Source organism: Neovison vison, chromosome 6 (genome assembly GCF_020171115.1).
Source record: "Neovison vison isolate M4711 chromosome 6, ASM_NN_V1, whole genome shotgun sequence".
Taxonomy (NCBI): domain Eukaryota; kingdom Metazoa; phylum Chordata; class Mammalia; order Carnivora; family Mustelidae; genus Neogale; species Neogale vison.
In genome coordinates, this window is record NC_058096.1 from 203,316,267 (window position 1) to 203,328,351 (window position 12,085).

Genomic DNA, 12,085 nt, shown 5'->3' on the forward strand with positions numbered 1-12,085 from the left:
GCAGCTAAGGCTAGAAGTGACTGGAGACGATGTGGTGGGAATAAGGCAGAAATAATGGGGGCAGAGGGGCTGGGGCTGCAGGGGTGCTGTCAGTGGAGCCAGGGGTACCCTAGCTCTCTGAGGTAGGAGGGACCGCACCCATACTCTCAAGAGTCCAGGCCAAAGCCACCAATTTGTATGTGACACTGCACTGCTCAACCACCAGCCAGTGGGTGTTGTTTTATTTGTTTGTTTTTCTTTTTTTTTAATTTTTATTATTTTTTTTAAGGGGAAAAAAACTTCCCTGTTGCAATCATACTTAATGCATATTGAAGAAATTTGGGGAATTTTAAAATGAATCAGTTTGCCACCCAAATGCTACAACTGTTAATCTTTTGGTGTTACATGTTCCTCTAGACATTTCTGTGCATAGATTTTTGGTGTGTTTACATAGTTGTTACTCTACTGTATATACAATTTTATGTCCCTTTTGTACTTAACATATAAACATTTTTTCCATGTTATCAGTCTTAAACAGAATTTTATGGCTGTAGCCTCTCTGTTGAGTTTCTATAGCATTGTTTGCCTGGTTCTTAGAGTTGGAGGGAGGGGTGGGTTATCTTCTGTTAGTCCTCCTGACTCACCTGGGACTCATGATAGTGCTGTGTGGATGGATTGTCGGGCTCCCTGGGACTGTCCCCTCCCTGGTGACCAAGGTCTGGAGGCTGGTGGGAAGGACCCCTAGACCCAGACCTCAACGCGTAGCAGCCTGGGTCTCAACCACAGGCTCTAATAAGCAGCCACAGGGCCAGAAATGAGTGGGAAGAGCCAACTTGCGCCAGCATCGAAGTAGCCTTTCAGACTACCTGGCATAGTACCTCAGGCTGCCTTTCATTCCCCATTGTTAGTTACCTCAGTGCTCGATCAGATTGGCAGCCTCTAGCTGGAATAAAGTTTGTCCTGCCAGGCCCTGGCTTCCGTGGAGCAAGGAGAATGGGGCCTCTTTGAGGCTCCTGCTCTATTCTGGCAGAGGACCTGGCCAGTAGCTTGATAACCACTTGCTTGGCTGGTGAGTTGGTAACTCCTAGAGTCCATGCACTAACTCAGTATCCTCAGAGCTGCCTGCCGTTTCTTGGCTCCCTTGAACCAGAGAAGACCTCCTCGGGCCTGCCACTCTGCCCACGGTCATTGGAGGGTGGCCAAGGGTTACGAAGAGCCTCGGAGGGAACATCCCAGCTTGTGAGCGCAATAGGCCGCGCATAGGTTCTCCTGGCAGACTGCTCAAGGAGGCGGCCCACACAGCCTGGAGGAGGCCTGCCGCATCACGTGGCTCTACTGAGCCACACGGACACGGCAGATGAGTGTGGCGGTCCCTGCAGCCGCTACTCCTGTAGCTTAGGCAGTCCAGAGACCCACTGTGCTGCTCCCTGGGCTTCAGCCTTGTGTGAGGAGCAAGAGCAGGCAGTGGGCTGCCAGGGTGAGCTGCCTGAGCAGTTGATGTGGGGGAGAGGCAGGCGCAGGGTGCTGCCCACACTGCCGGGCTGCTGAAGACAGGAAGTGGAACTGCAGGCTGGTAAGGCGCGCTGTGCCTCGGCTAGCTGCCCAACTGGAGCAGGCCTGGAGAGGCTGCCCGTGCTTCAGGGGTCCCTGGGGTGTCAGGACCTAGCTGTGGACATACGGAAGTCCAGAATTGTGGGGCTGTGGAACAGGACTGAAAAATGAGAAATTTTGGTAGTTTTCCCTACCCCTTCCCTGGAGAATGTACAGGAAATGAGAGTCTAAAATGAGTTAATGAGGGGCTCCTGGCTGGCTAAGTCAGTAGAACATGTGACTCTTGATCTCAGGATCATGAGTTCAAGCTCCACACTGGCATGGAGCTTACTTAAAGAAAAGGGGGGGGGCACAAAATAAAAATAAAGTGAGTTAATGGGTAGGAAAGGGGGCTTGAGAACCTCCCCGATAGTATAAACATGTAAGTTTTACCTTCAGTTCTGGTGCCTCTTAGCCCATGCCCCTCCTGGCCCCCATCTGGGGTTGCAAGATGCCTGAACAGAATTTGTCCCCGTTGTAAACTAAAGTAGGAGTGTGAGGCTGAGGTCATAAAGGTGGTCGCCTTGTAACTCAACAAATGCTCCCACCACCTGGGCCTTGGCAAGTGCTAGGTGATGACAGTCTGGTGGGGAAGGTGGAGAACTAAGCTGTTCATCAGACAGCAAGCTCTGGAACACTGAGTGATTTGTCTCCAGCTAATTCTTGGTTTATTGAACTCGTCATGCAAAACCAAGTTAATGTTGATGTTCCAGAAGGTACTTCAACCCAGGGGCCCGCAGATGGTGGCAGAGACTTTTCTGTTCCCTGAACCACAGTTCTCTCACTGGGGCTCACCCCATGACTAGAGAGGCCCTCAGAGAAAATGCAGTCCTGACTATAGGCAGACTTGCAAGGGGGAGCAAAAACTGATTGTATAGAAAGTAACAAGAATGAGCAAAAAAGTGTACTATAATGCCAAGCTTTACCACAGTTCATGATTCACAAGAGCTCTTTAGCACACAAACATTTAATAATAGGGAGGGGACGGGGAGCAACAAAACCACATTGCTGGCACATCAGCTTGGGGCAGAGCTGGGGCCAGGAGGGAGTTATCAGGGACATTCCCGGCTTAGCAAACTGGGGGGCTCCTCTTGCCTCTTTATATTCTGCCCCACCTTTAGCACCTGGGCCTGGGCCTCACCTCCAGTGGCAGAGGGGAGCCGGACAGGACCTGGGCTGGTCTCTCAAGGGGCTGATTTAAGATGGCTGTTGAGCAGACAGGAGGCTACCCACAGCTTCCCATAAGGCACCCTCCATAGGCTTTGGAGGTTATTGAGTAAATACTCTGACATTCATGGGTTGGAGACCTAGATTCAAACAGGCTCTTCTGCCCCTCCTACCATTCATGGCCAGCGCCCTTAGTCCGGCTGTCCCCATCTGGGAATAACGTTGAGTTGCAAAGACCCTGTCAGAGGAGCCCCACATGGGTTTCCTACGTTGTAAAGGGAGGTTCCTGATAACTGTGCTCTTGCCCTTCCTGCCTGAAGAGGGACCTGGGGAGCAGGGCTCTCCGTACTCTTCCAGCTCTGACTGCTGGCTGTAAATGCTCTCCTTGAGATGGGCTGGGGTGTGGGATCAACCCATCGTGTCTGGGGCAGGGCAGGTAGGCCTGCTGTTGACTGATGGAGGGATGCCCGGACTATACTCGGCCCCAGAGTGGTTCTGGGGTATAGTGTCTGAATCCTCAGTGGCCATCGCTCCTCTGGCCCTGGTTGTGCAAGGGAATCACGAACACCGAGATGTCATCGTAGGACACCTGCCCTTCTCCTGTGGGACTGTCGTCCTTTCCCTGTGTGCTGTGTATCAGCATTTGGGCCAGCTCCGAGAACCTGTGGGAATCATCCTACGGATGCACTTTGGAGCCAGAGCAGAGAGGCAAGGGCACCCCTCAGGGAGAACTTGCATACGGCTGGACATGTGGGGACCCAAACAATGCAGTCCAGCTGTGGGGCCAGGCAAGGCCACAAGCATGGGATGGCCACAGACTGGACCATGGAGATTTTGGTCCTGGGGATTTCTGAACCCAGAGATTTTGGGGACCCACCATCACCCCCCAGAAGTTTGAGATAGCCCTCTCTGCTCCTGACCACCTGTCCTGAGCCAGGTTCATCACCAGCGCTGTCTTCTCGGCCACAACTACTTCCTGGTGTCGCTGAAGCTACAGTACCTGTGTGGGTCCTCTCGGTTGCCAGGGAGGAAGCTCCGCACTAGCTGTGCCACCTGCTCATTGGACAGGACATCCCAGAGACCATCAGTTGCCATGACAACCACATCCTCCTCCTGTAGCTCCAGTTGGTCCACATCCAGTACGGTTACCTGCAAGTTAAGCCTGAGGGTCCCTCAGCACTCCCTTCCCTGCTCCCGCCAGCCTCCTCGTCTGCCTTTCTGGGCAGACGGAAGCTGGTGTGGACTGTGGGCCACTCACCTGTGGGACAGAGAGCAAGAAGGGCTTAAGCTGAATGTTTGTGTCCAGGACTCTGAGCTGATGGTCTCCCAGGCCCCGGGAGACGGCCAATGTTCCCAGTAACCGAGCCTGGGGACAAGGGAGACGTGAGGTGACAGCTGTTTGCTGTCAAATGTGCAAATAAAGCACGCAGAAGCGCACTGTGGCCCTCAGGTGCCCTGGGTTGAGGGACAGACATCCTGTAGCCTTGGGGCAAACCCCGTGACCCCAGCTACAGTCCACCCAACAAGGAAGAAGGGAGCTCCCCCCTCTCCAGGAAGCAATTTAAGAGGGGTTCTTAAGAGGGGGCCATTCACTGACCTGCCTACCCTGCCCATGGATCAGTGGGTACTTGAGATCCGACTTCTCCACACACTTGTAGCTCCTACCAGGGTCAGACCCAGCATCAACCCAGGCCCCACCCACCCCCTCACCTCCCCGCACCACAGAGCCCACCCTGCCTAGGCTGAAAGAGGACAGCCCCAAGTCCACACACTGGGCCTGGACACCAGGGCTCTCCCCACTGTCTCCCAAGCCCAACTCGCTCACCAGCCCCTCATGTGGTGATCCCGGAACAAAACCTTCTGCCCCAAGTCATCACCCTTCAGTCGCCGAGGGAACTCCAGTCGGGTGAACTCACCAGCCAGAAGCTCGGGGTAGACAAAGGCCTCGGGTAGGGAGGCCAGGCACAGATCAGGCTCTCTGGTGGCCTCTGGTGACTGGGGACTCACAAGTTGGGGCTCCACAGCCTCCCTCTGCAAGACACCTACCAGCTGCTGGATCCGCTGCCGCTCAGTCTCTGGGGTGAACTCAGAGCTCAGGGGCCGGACCTCATCTTTTCGTACCAATATGGCCCTAGATGGGGTTGACAAAGAGAGGTCTGTGGGGCAGACTCCGCCCTCGTTCATGGCCTCCATCCTGTTGGCCCCTCCTCCAGCCACCAGGGACCAGCTCTGCCTATGCCAATCTCTTGCTCAAAGCCCCCATGACTACCTACAGCCTGAAGAATAAAGGCTCAGGCCTCCTGCCCTCCCTGGCTTCTGCTGTCCACTCAGATGACACACCAGGTACGTAAGCAACTCAGCCAATCAGTCCCCATTTCCATCCCTCCACTTCCAGCCCCCTTTCACTGTGCCCCGTGCCTCTGGTGCCCGCCTGCCCGTCCCGCCCTGCCTACCCTCTGGCTCTTACCTGCTGTCCCCAGCATTGGCCACATACAGCTTTCCCTGCAGGGACACAGCCACCAGGGCTGTGCAGCCGCCCACCTGGCCCGAGGCCTCCAGCTCCCGCCCGATCACCTCATCCTGGGGCAAACCGAAGCCACCTGAGCTGCTGCCGGCACTGCCATCACACCACTCTGTCCCCAATCCCCACCCCAGAGTTCACTTCCCCACCAGCAAGCCTGTTGGTCCCCACGCAAGGTCTAGCTCTGACTCCAGGATCCTTGTGGTCAGAGGATCTAGGTGTATCCCCTGGGAGGGAGGGAAGTCCTAATCAGAACTGAGGAAGGGAAAGCTACCCCTGCACCAAGAAGGACCAGAGGGGTGCACGAGGTATGGGGCACGCAAAAGCCCCCGGCGCGTACCAGACAACTGGATAAATGGGAGGGCTTATGATGATAGCGATGATCACTACTAACAAGCCAACCCCATCCTGTCCTCCCAGTGCAAAGATCCCAGGAAACCACTGCTGTGGGCAGGGATGCCCCTCAGGTCCCTGGACCCTTCCCCAGGCAAAGGCCACACTCACACATTCCTGGAAGGCACTCTCCAGAGCCCCAATCACCAAGTCTTCTGCCCTAATGCCCTTTTCTTCCACAAACTGGGGATCACTGGTGCAGACGCAATGGCCGCTGAGGTGCATGGGGGGCCGAGTGGCCACTACACCCTCCACCACGGCCTCCAGCTGCCGGCGCAGGCAGGAGTGCAGGGTGTTGGCAGCCAGGATGGCCGCGGCCGGACCGCCGTGCCCATCAAACAGGGCCCAGTAATGACCTGTCAGGAGCTGTGCCGGAAGGGCTTGGCATCAGGCTCTGCCTGGCTTCGCCAGTTGTCCCCCGGCCCAGAGTGGGACACTAGAGCAAGAACCTCAACTTGCAGTCCTGGTCCCAGCCTGTAAGATGGGCATAGGCCCAGCTGCACTCACCTCCTCTGAGCACAGGGCCAGCCACTCCTGGTCCTCTTCGGCCCCAAATTCACATCTCCGTATGCACAGCTGCCCACAGGCCGCCTGATCCTCATTGAACTCAGATTTCTCTGCATTGATGATCCTGAGGCCGGTAAGTGACCAGTGACCCTTCAGGGGCACACCCATGTCCCCATGGGCAGAGACCAGAGCTGGTACACAGAAGGAGCCAGCCCTACCTCTGAGGCAGCAGACCCCATGCTGCCCCTGACAGGCACCTGGACAGTGTTAAGTTTCCGAACTGATCAGTAACCTCAGACTAAGGCAAAACTCTGGGGCCCAGATCGCCTGGGAGACTACCCGATGACCTGGGCTGGGAAGTGAGGGGGGCTGCTGCTTGGGGAGATCTGAGCTCCTTTGCCTATCCTCCGCCCCATCTCAGCCAGATTTGCAGTCCCAAACAGCACAGGCCACAACCCAGGGTGAGATGCATGCCTGCCGGTGAGGGGTACCTCCAAGGCCCACAGTGCTGGAACTCTGTCCAGTGTCCCTGCCTCATCCTGGAAGCCCCAGAGGTGCAGGTCCTTCCCAAGTCGCAAGCCTCTCTGAGGGAGGCCGGAGTTCAAAAGAAAAGGGTGGGGCGGGGGAGGAGGCTGTCAAGAGTCCCAGATGAGGACAGGAGGGAGCTATCCATAGGCCGGGGGTGGGGGCACTCGCTCAGCTTAGGCTATTTTCCAGGTTGGTCCCGGCTCTGGGGCTGACCCAGCAGGGCCGGGGCGGGAAGGAACCCGAGGGGCGGGGTGGGGGAGCCCGAGGGACGGCAGTAGGGATCCGAGGGGCGGGGGTGGGCTCCCGGGGCGGGGCACTCACTCGGCGTAGCCTGCATTCCAGGGCAGCGCGCGGCCCCGCGCCGGGCTGCGCACAGGCCGGGCGTCCGGTCTGCGCGGGCCGTCGGCGGGGCCGGGGCCCGAGCCCGAGCCGCGCAGAAAACGGGGCCGCCGGTAGGGCACTGGGCTAGCGCGCGGCCGGGGGGGCCGCGGTGCGGGGAGCGGACCCCCCGGCAGAAAGCGGCGCCGGAACCAGCCCGCGGACATGGCGCGGCGGCAGGGGGCTGCCCGCGGGGCGCGGGGCGGGAGGAGGAAGCGGGCCGGGACCGGGGGCGGGGCCGGGGGCGGGGCGGTGACGCCCCCAAACTCCGGCCTCCCGCGGGGAGTGCGCGCGCGGCCTGGGCGCCCCCGGGACTGCTGAGCCTCGTCACTGCCGCGAGAAGCCGAGGCTGTTGTCAAGCCCACTTCACGGGCAAGAAAACAGGCCTCGAGAAGCCAAGTGGCTTGCCCGCGTCACACACCCGCCGGAGCAGGCCGGGTGCGGCTGCACACGCGGGGGGCGCTGGCCCTGGCCACGGGAAAGGCCCTCCTGGCCACCCCCGACCCAGCGAATTGACCGGGTCGAACGAAGGCAGCCGGGGCGTCCAAGCCGTCCCCCGCCCCGCGCAGCAGAGCCTCTGGCCTCCTCCTGCTGGGCCCCAGCCTTGCGCAAGGGGAAGATGGGAACAGGATGTGCTTGGAGGTGTCACACTGAGGCGTTGAGTAAGTCTCAGAGCACTGGGTTCTCCCAGGTGGCCTTCATTCACCACCCCCGTAGTCTGTCACCTCCCGCCCCCAGATGGGCCTTGGTGGTCACCCTGGCCTTTCTCATCGCGGGAGGCCGCTCCCCAGTTAGGGGACAGCCTCTCAAATGACTTCCCCCTCCCCCCTAGTCAAGATATCCTCTGTGGACAGACAGCAGGCTCTTCACTGGCTGGTGGACAAAGGGAACTCGTGGTCCCCAAAAGGCTTCAACCTGAGTGCAGACTTGGAACTAAGGAAGTGAAAGACTTTCATCTTTGCTGGAGGAGAGATGTTGCAGTCTCTTCCCCGCTGACCAGCTGTCACGGTGGGGTCAGCAGCAGTGTCTCCCTTGCCTGTTAACAGAGGCTTCGTCACCCTTCTGTCACTTAAGCCCAACTCCTGGCACAGGACGGTTCTTTCTGTCTCATAGGGGTCTCTAAGGCCACAGAGGAGAAGTGTCCTGATACCCAGGGTGTGCTGTTTCCATTATGACAGTTCAGCTGACTCAGAACCTCCCCCCGCCCCCAGAGGATTTCTCTTCCCCTTTCCGCCTCCAGAAAGGCAGGCTTGCTACCTCAAAGTCCCTGAGCCCCTTAGCCCAGGGTCCCCGGGGAGGGCTCCAGGAGGAGTCCCTTCCTTTGCCTCCACGGCTAAGCCTGGAACATACAGGTTCACAAGGCCCTACTTCTCTGGGTGCCAGCCCTGCCTCACTGGGGGGTTCCCCTGCCCAGGGAGGGCTGTTCTTGAGACAGGAAGCTGTGTCTCATGTCCCCTCCCTCAGATGACTCCAGTCCAGAGCAGCCTGGGGGCTAACTTACTGACCCCACCGTGTGCACCGGGGCCCCACACTGGGGGCAGGCATACAGCACTAATGGAGATGGGCTCCCCTGCTCTGGTGGTGAAGTCCTGATGGATGGTGCTTGGTCCAGCTGGCAAGGGGGTGGGGAAAAGTCAGAAAAAGCTTTCTAGAGGACACCTGAGCTATGGCCTATCATTGGAACAGAAAGACCGGGGACCAGGGACCCAGGGTGGGGCAGACCTACCTGAGGAGGCAGACCTCCTTTCCCCCGCCAGCTAATGGCTCAGAGGGTTTTAAAATCTAAAATGACACAAGCTCCAACCCACTGTCTTGGGCTTCCCTGGGTGGGATGAATCTGATCCTCTCAAGTCTATTCAGAGAAGCTCTGGGTGGCAGAGGTGGTCTGTTGCTCAGTATAGCTGTGGAGTCCTATGGTGGTCCCGTCCTCCCTATTCCAAGGTGGCCTGAGTGTTCTGTCAGTGCCACAGAGGCTCCTCCGGCCTCTACTCTTGTTTGGATCCCAAACCTGACTATCTTAGTTTTCTACCTCATTTTGCTGAAGCACATCCTCTAACAACTTTCCAAGAAAGGATGACTGGAAGGTAATTCCCTGGGTCCTTGCAAGTCTGAAAAGGTTTGTCTCAAAAGCCATGCCCCACCCCACTTTAAAGTAAGCTCTACACCCATCATGGGGCAAAAGCCTTTGCTTTTACTGATACTTTGTTTCAGAATTCTGACTTCTCTCTTCATTGTCTTTTGATTATTGCTGCTTCTACAATCCAGTGCCCCTCTCATTCCCAGACTTTTGGATTGGCCGTTTGCCTTTTTCTTTCTCCAGAAATTTCCAGGCACTCCCATCTCTATTGTCTGAAATTGTAGGCGAGGTTCCTTGGGGTGGGTCTCTCTTCATTCCTAGGCTGAGCCCATCCTGGGGGCCATGCAAATCCTCCCCCCCCTCCGGCAACACCCTTCTCCCAACTGTTCAGATGAACCCAAGCTTGCCCCAGCTCCTGGCCAGATGCCTCTCCTCAGCTAACTCAGCCAGCATGTGGGGGACGGGGGTGGGGAGGAGCAAGTTTAAAAGAAAAAGATTTTTATGCTACATTTTTTTCCCCCTCACAATGAGAATAGTTTTTGTTGAGTCCCACAACTCAAAATTTCAAAGATGGGGTGCCTGACTGGCTCAGTAGAATATGCTACACTCCATCTCAGGGTCATGAGCTCAAGTCCCAAACTGGGCATAGAGATTACTTTGGGGGGGAAGGGCCTTTAAAAAAACCCCAAATTCAAAAGGTATGAAAGTGTATTTAGTAACAAGTCTCCACGCACAACCCCATCTCCTCCCTGGCCATGCAGTTCCTCTCCCGGGAGACATCCAGTACTACTAGTTTCTTGCAGATCCTTCCAGAGATGCCAGATATTCTGTGCAAATTCAAGCAAAATAAAATAAAAAACTGCCTTAAGACAAGAAATAATGAGTGTTGGCGAGGATGTGGGGGAATTCTTGTGCACTGTTGGTAGGATTGTAAATGGGTTGCAGCCACTGTGGAAAACAGTATGGAGGTTCCTCAAAGTTAAAAATAGAACCCTATGATCCAGCAACTTCACTTCTGGGTATTTATCCAAAGAAAGTGAAATCAACATCTTGAAACCATGGGCACCTTCATGTTCACGTCAGCATTATTTACAATAGCTAAGACATGGAAACAATCAGTGTCCACTGAGGGATGAATGGATGAAGACAGTGCAGAGTGCACATGCGCACATGTGTGCATGCACGGATATTACTCAGCCATAAAACAAAGGGAATTCCGCCATTTGCAACAACACAAATGGACCATGAGTGCATCATGCTAAATGAAATAAGTCTGGAAAAAAAGATAAACACTGTGTAATCTCACTTGTAAATGGAATCTAAACAAACAAATCCCAAATTCATAGACACAGAGGACAGATTGTTGGTTGTCAGAGGTTGAGGGCGGGGTTTGGCAAAATGGGAGGAAGTTGGTCAAAAGATACAAACTTCCAGTTATAAGGTAAGTAAATTCTGGGAATGTAATCTATAGCTTGGTGACTATAGTTAACACTGCTGTATTGCACGTCTGAAAGTTGATAAGAGAGCAGATCTTAAAAGTTCTCAACACAAGTTGTAACTCCCATAGTGATGGATGTTAACTAAACTTACTGTAATTGTTTCATGAAATATACAAATATTAAATCACGTTGTACACCTAAAACTGATACAATGTGATATGTCAATTATATCTCACTTTAAATAATTTTACAATTACATATATGTAAAATCTTTCTTCCTCCCCTCCTTTTCTTTACACGAGTGATAGTGTACTCTATACCATGAGCCACACCTGACTTTTTCATAGAAGATAGTTCTTTTAGTATTAGTCCTTGAAGAGCTGCCTTATTGTTAAGGCTACAGAGTAGTCTCTGCAAAAATGCAGATTTTAGATAGCTAGCCTCTCAGTGGTGGACATTCAGCTGGTTTTTAGTTATTTGCTTTACATTTTTTTTGTGAGAGCATATTGGTAGGATCAGTTCCTAGTAATGGAACTGTTGGGCCAAAGGCATCTGCGTTGTTCATACTAGCATTATTCACAATAGCCCAAAGGTGGAAATGACAAAAACGTCATGGACAAATGGATAAGCAAACTGTGGAATACACAGGCAATGGAACATTATTCAGCTATTAAAAAAACCCAAGTACTGTCGTATGCCACAATGTAGATGAGCATTATGCTAAGTGAAAAAAGCCAGATATGCGGGGACGCCTGGGTGGCGCAGTTGGTTGGACGACTGCCTCCGGCTCAGGGCGTGATCCTGGAGTCCCGGGATCGAGTCCCACATCAGGCTCCCAGCTCCATGGGGAGTCTGCTTCGCTCTCTGACCTTCTCCTCACTCATGCTCTCTCTCACTGTCTCTCTCTCTCAAATAAATAAATAAAATCTTTAAAAAAAAAAAAAAAAAGGTCTTGCGTTTTATCTTTCCATTCAAATGAAATATCCAGAATAAGTCAGTCCATGGAAACAGAAAGCAGACTGCAGGTGGCCAGAGGCTGGAGGAGGGAGGAACGGGGAGTAACTGCTTGATGAATACCGTTTTCTTTCCGAGTGATGAAAATGTTTTAGAACTAGAGATGGTGGTTGTACAACATAGTGAATGTACTGACTTGATCACTTTAAGATGGTTAATTTTTTAAAAAAGATTTTATTTACTTGACAGAGCGCACAAGCAGGGGGAGAGGCAGAGGGAGAGGAAGAAGCAGGCTCCCCACTGAGCAGGGAGCAGGGGATGGGGCTCCATCCTAGGATCCTGAGATCATGACCTGAGCCAAAGGCAGACGCTCAACTGACTGAGCCATCCAGGTGCCCTGGTTAATTTTACGTTATGTGTATTTCACCTCAAGTCATAAAAGGAGGGGAGCATGCATGTTCACAGTTTTGTAGATATTGCCTACATGAAGGTTGCACCGATTTGCTCTCCCATTAACCTATTTTTCCATCATTTGACCATGACAGTTTTTGA

At 54.2% G+C, this 12,085-nt stretch overlaps 1 protein-coding gene across 1 annotated transcript; it reads right to left on the bottom strand.

Annotated features, from left to right (window-relative positions):
- Positions 1–2,472: 2,472 nt before the first annotated feature.
- Positions 2,473–7,230, bottom strand: PPM1M (protein phosphatase, Mg2+/Mn2+ dependent 1M). Its single transcript, XM_044253448.1, has 10 exons — positions 7,007–7,230; positions 6,158–6,281; positions 5,762–6,016; positions 5,204–5,316; positions 4,783–4,867; positions 4,562–4,680; positions 4,334–4,397; positions 3,995–4,102; positions 3,737–3,885; positions 2,473–3,398 (listed from the first exon to the last, which is right to left on the bottom strand). Exons 1-10 carry the CDS (start codon positions 7,228–7,230, stop codon positions 3,254–3,256), a joined length of 1,386 nt encoding a protein of 461 aa, XP_044109383.1. The 3' UTR covers positions 2,473–3,253.
- Between the last annotated feature and the right edge of the window lie 4,855 nt (positions 7,231–12,085).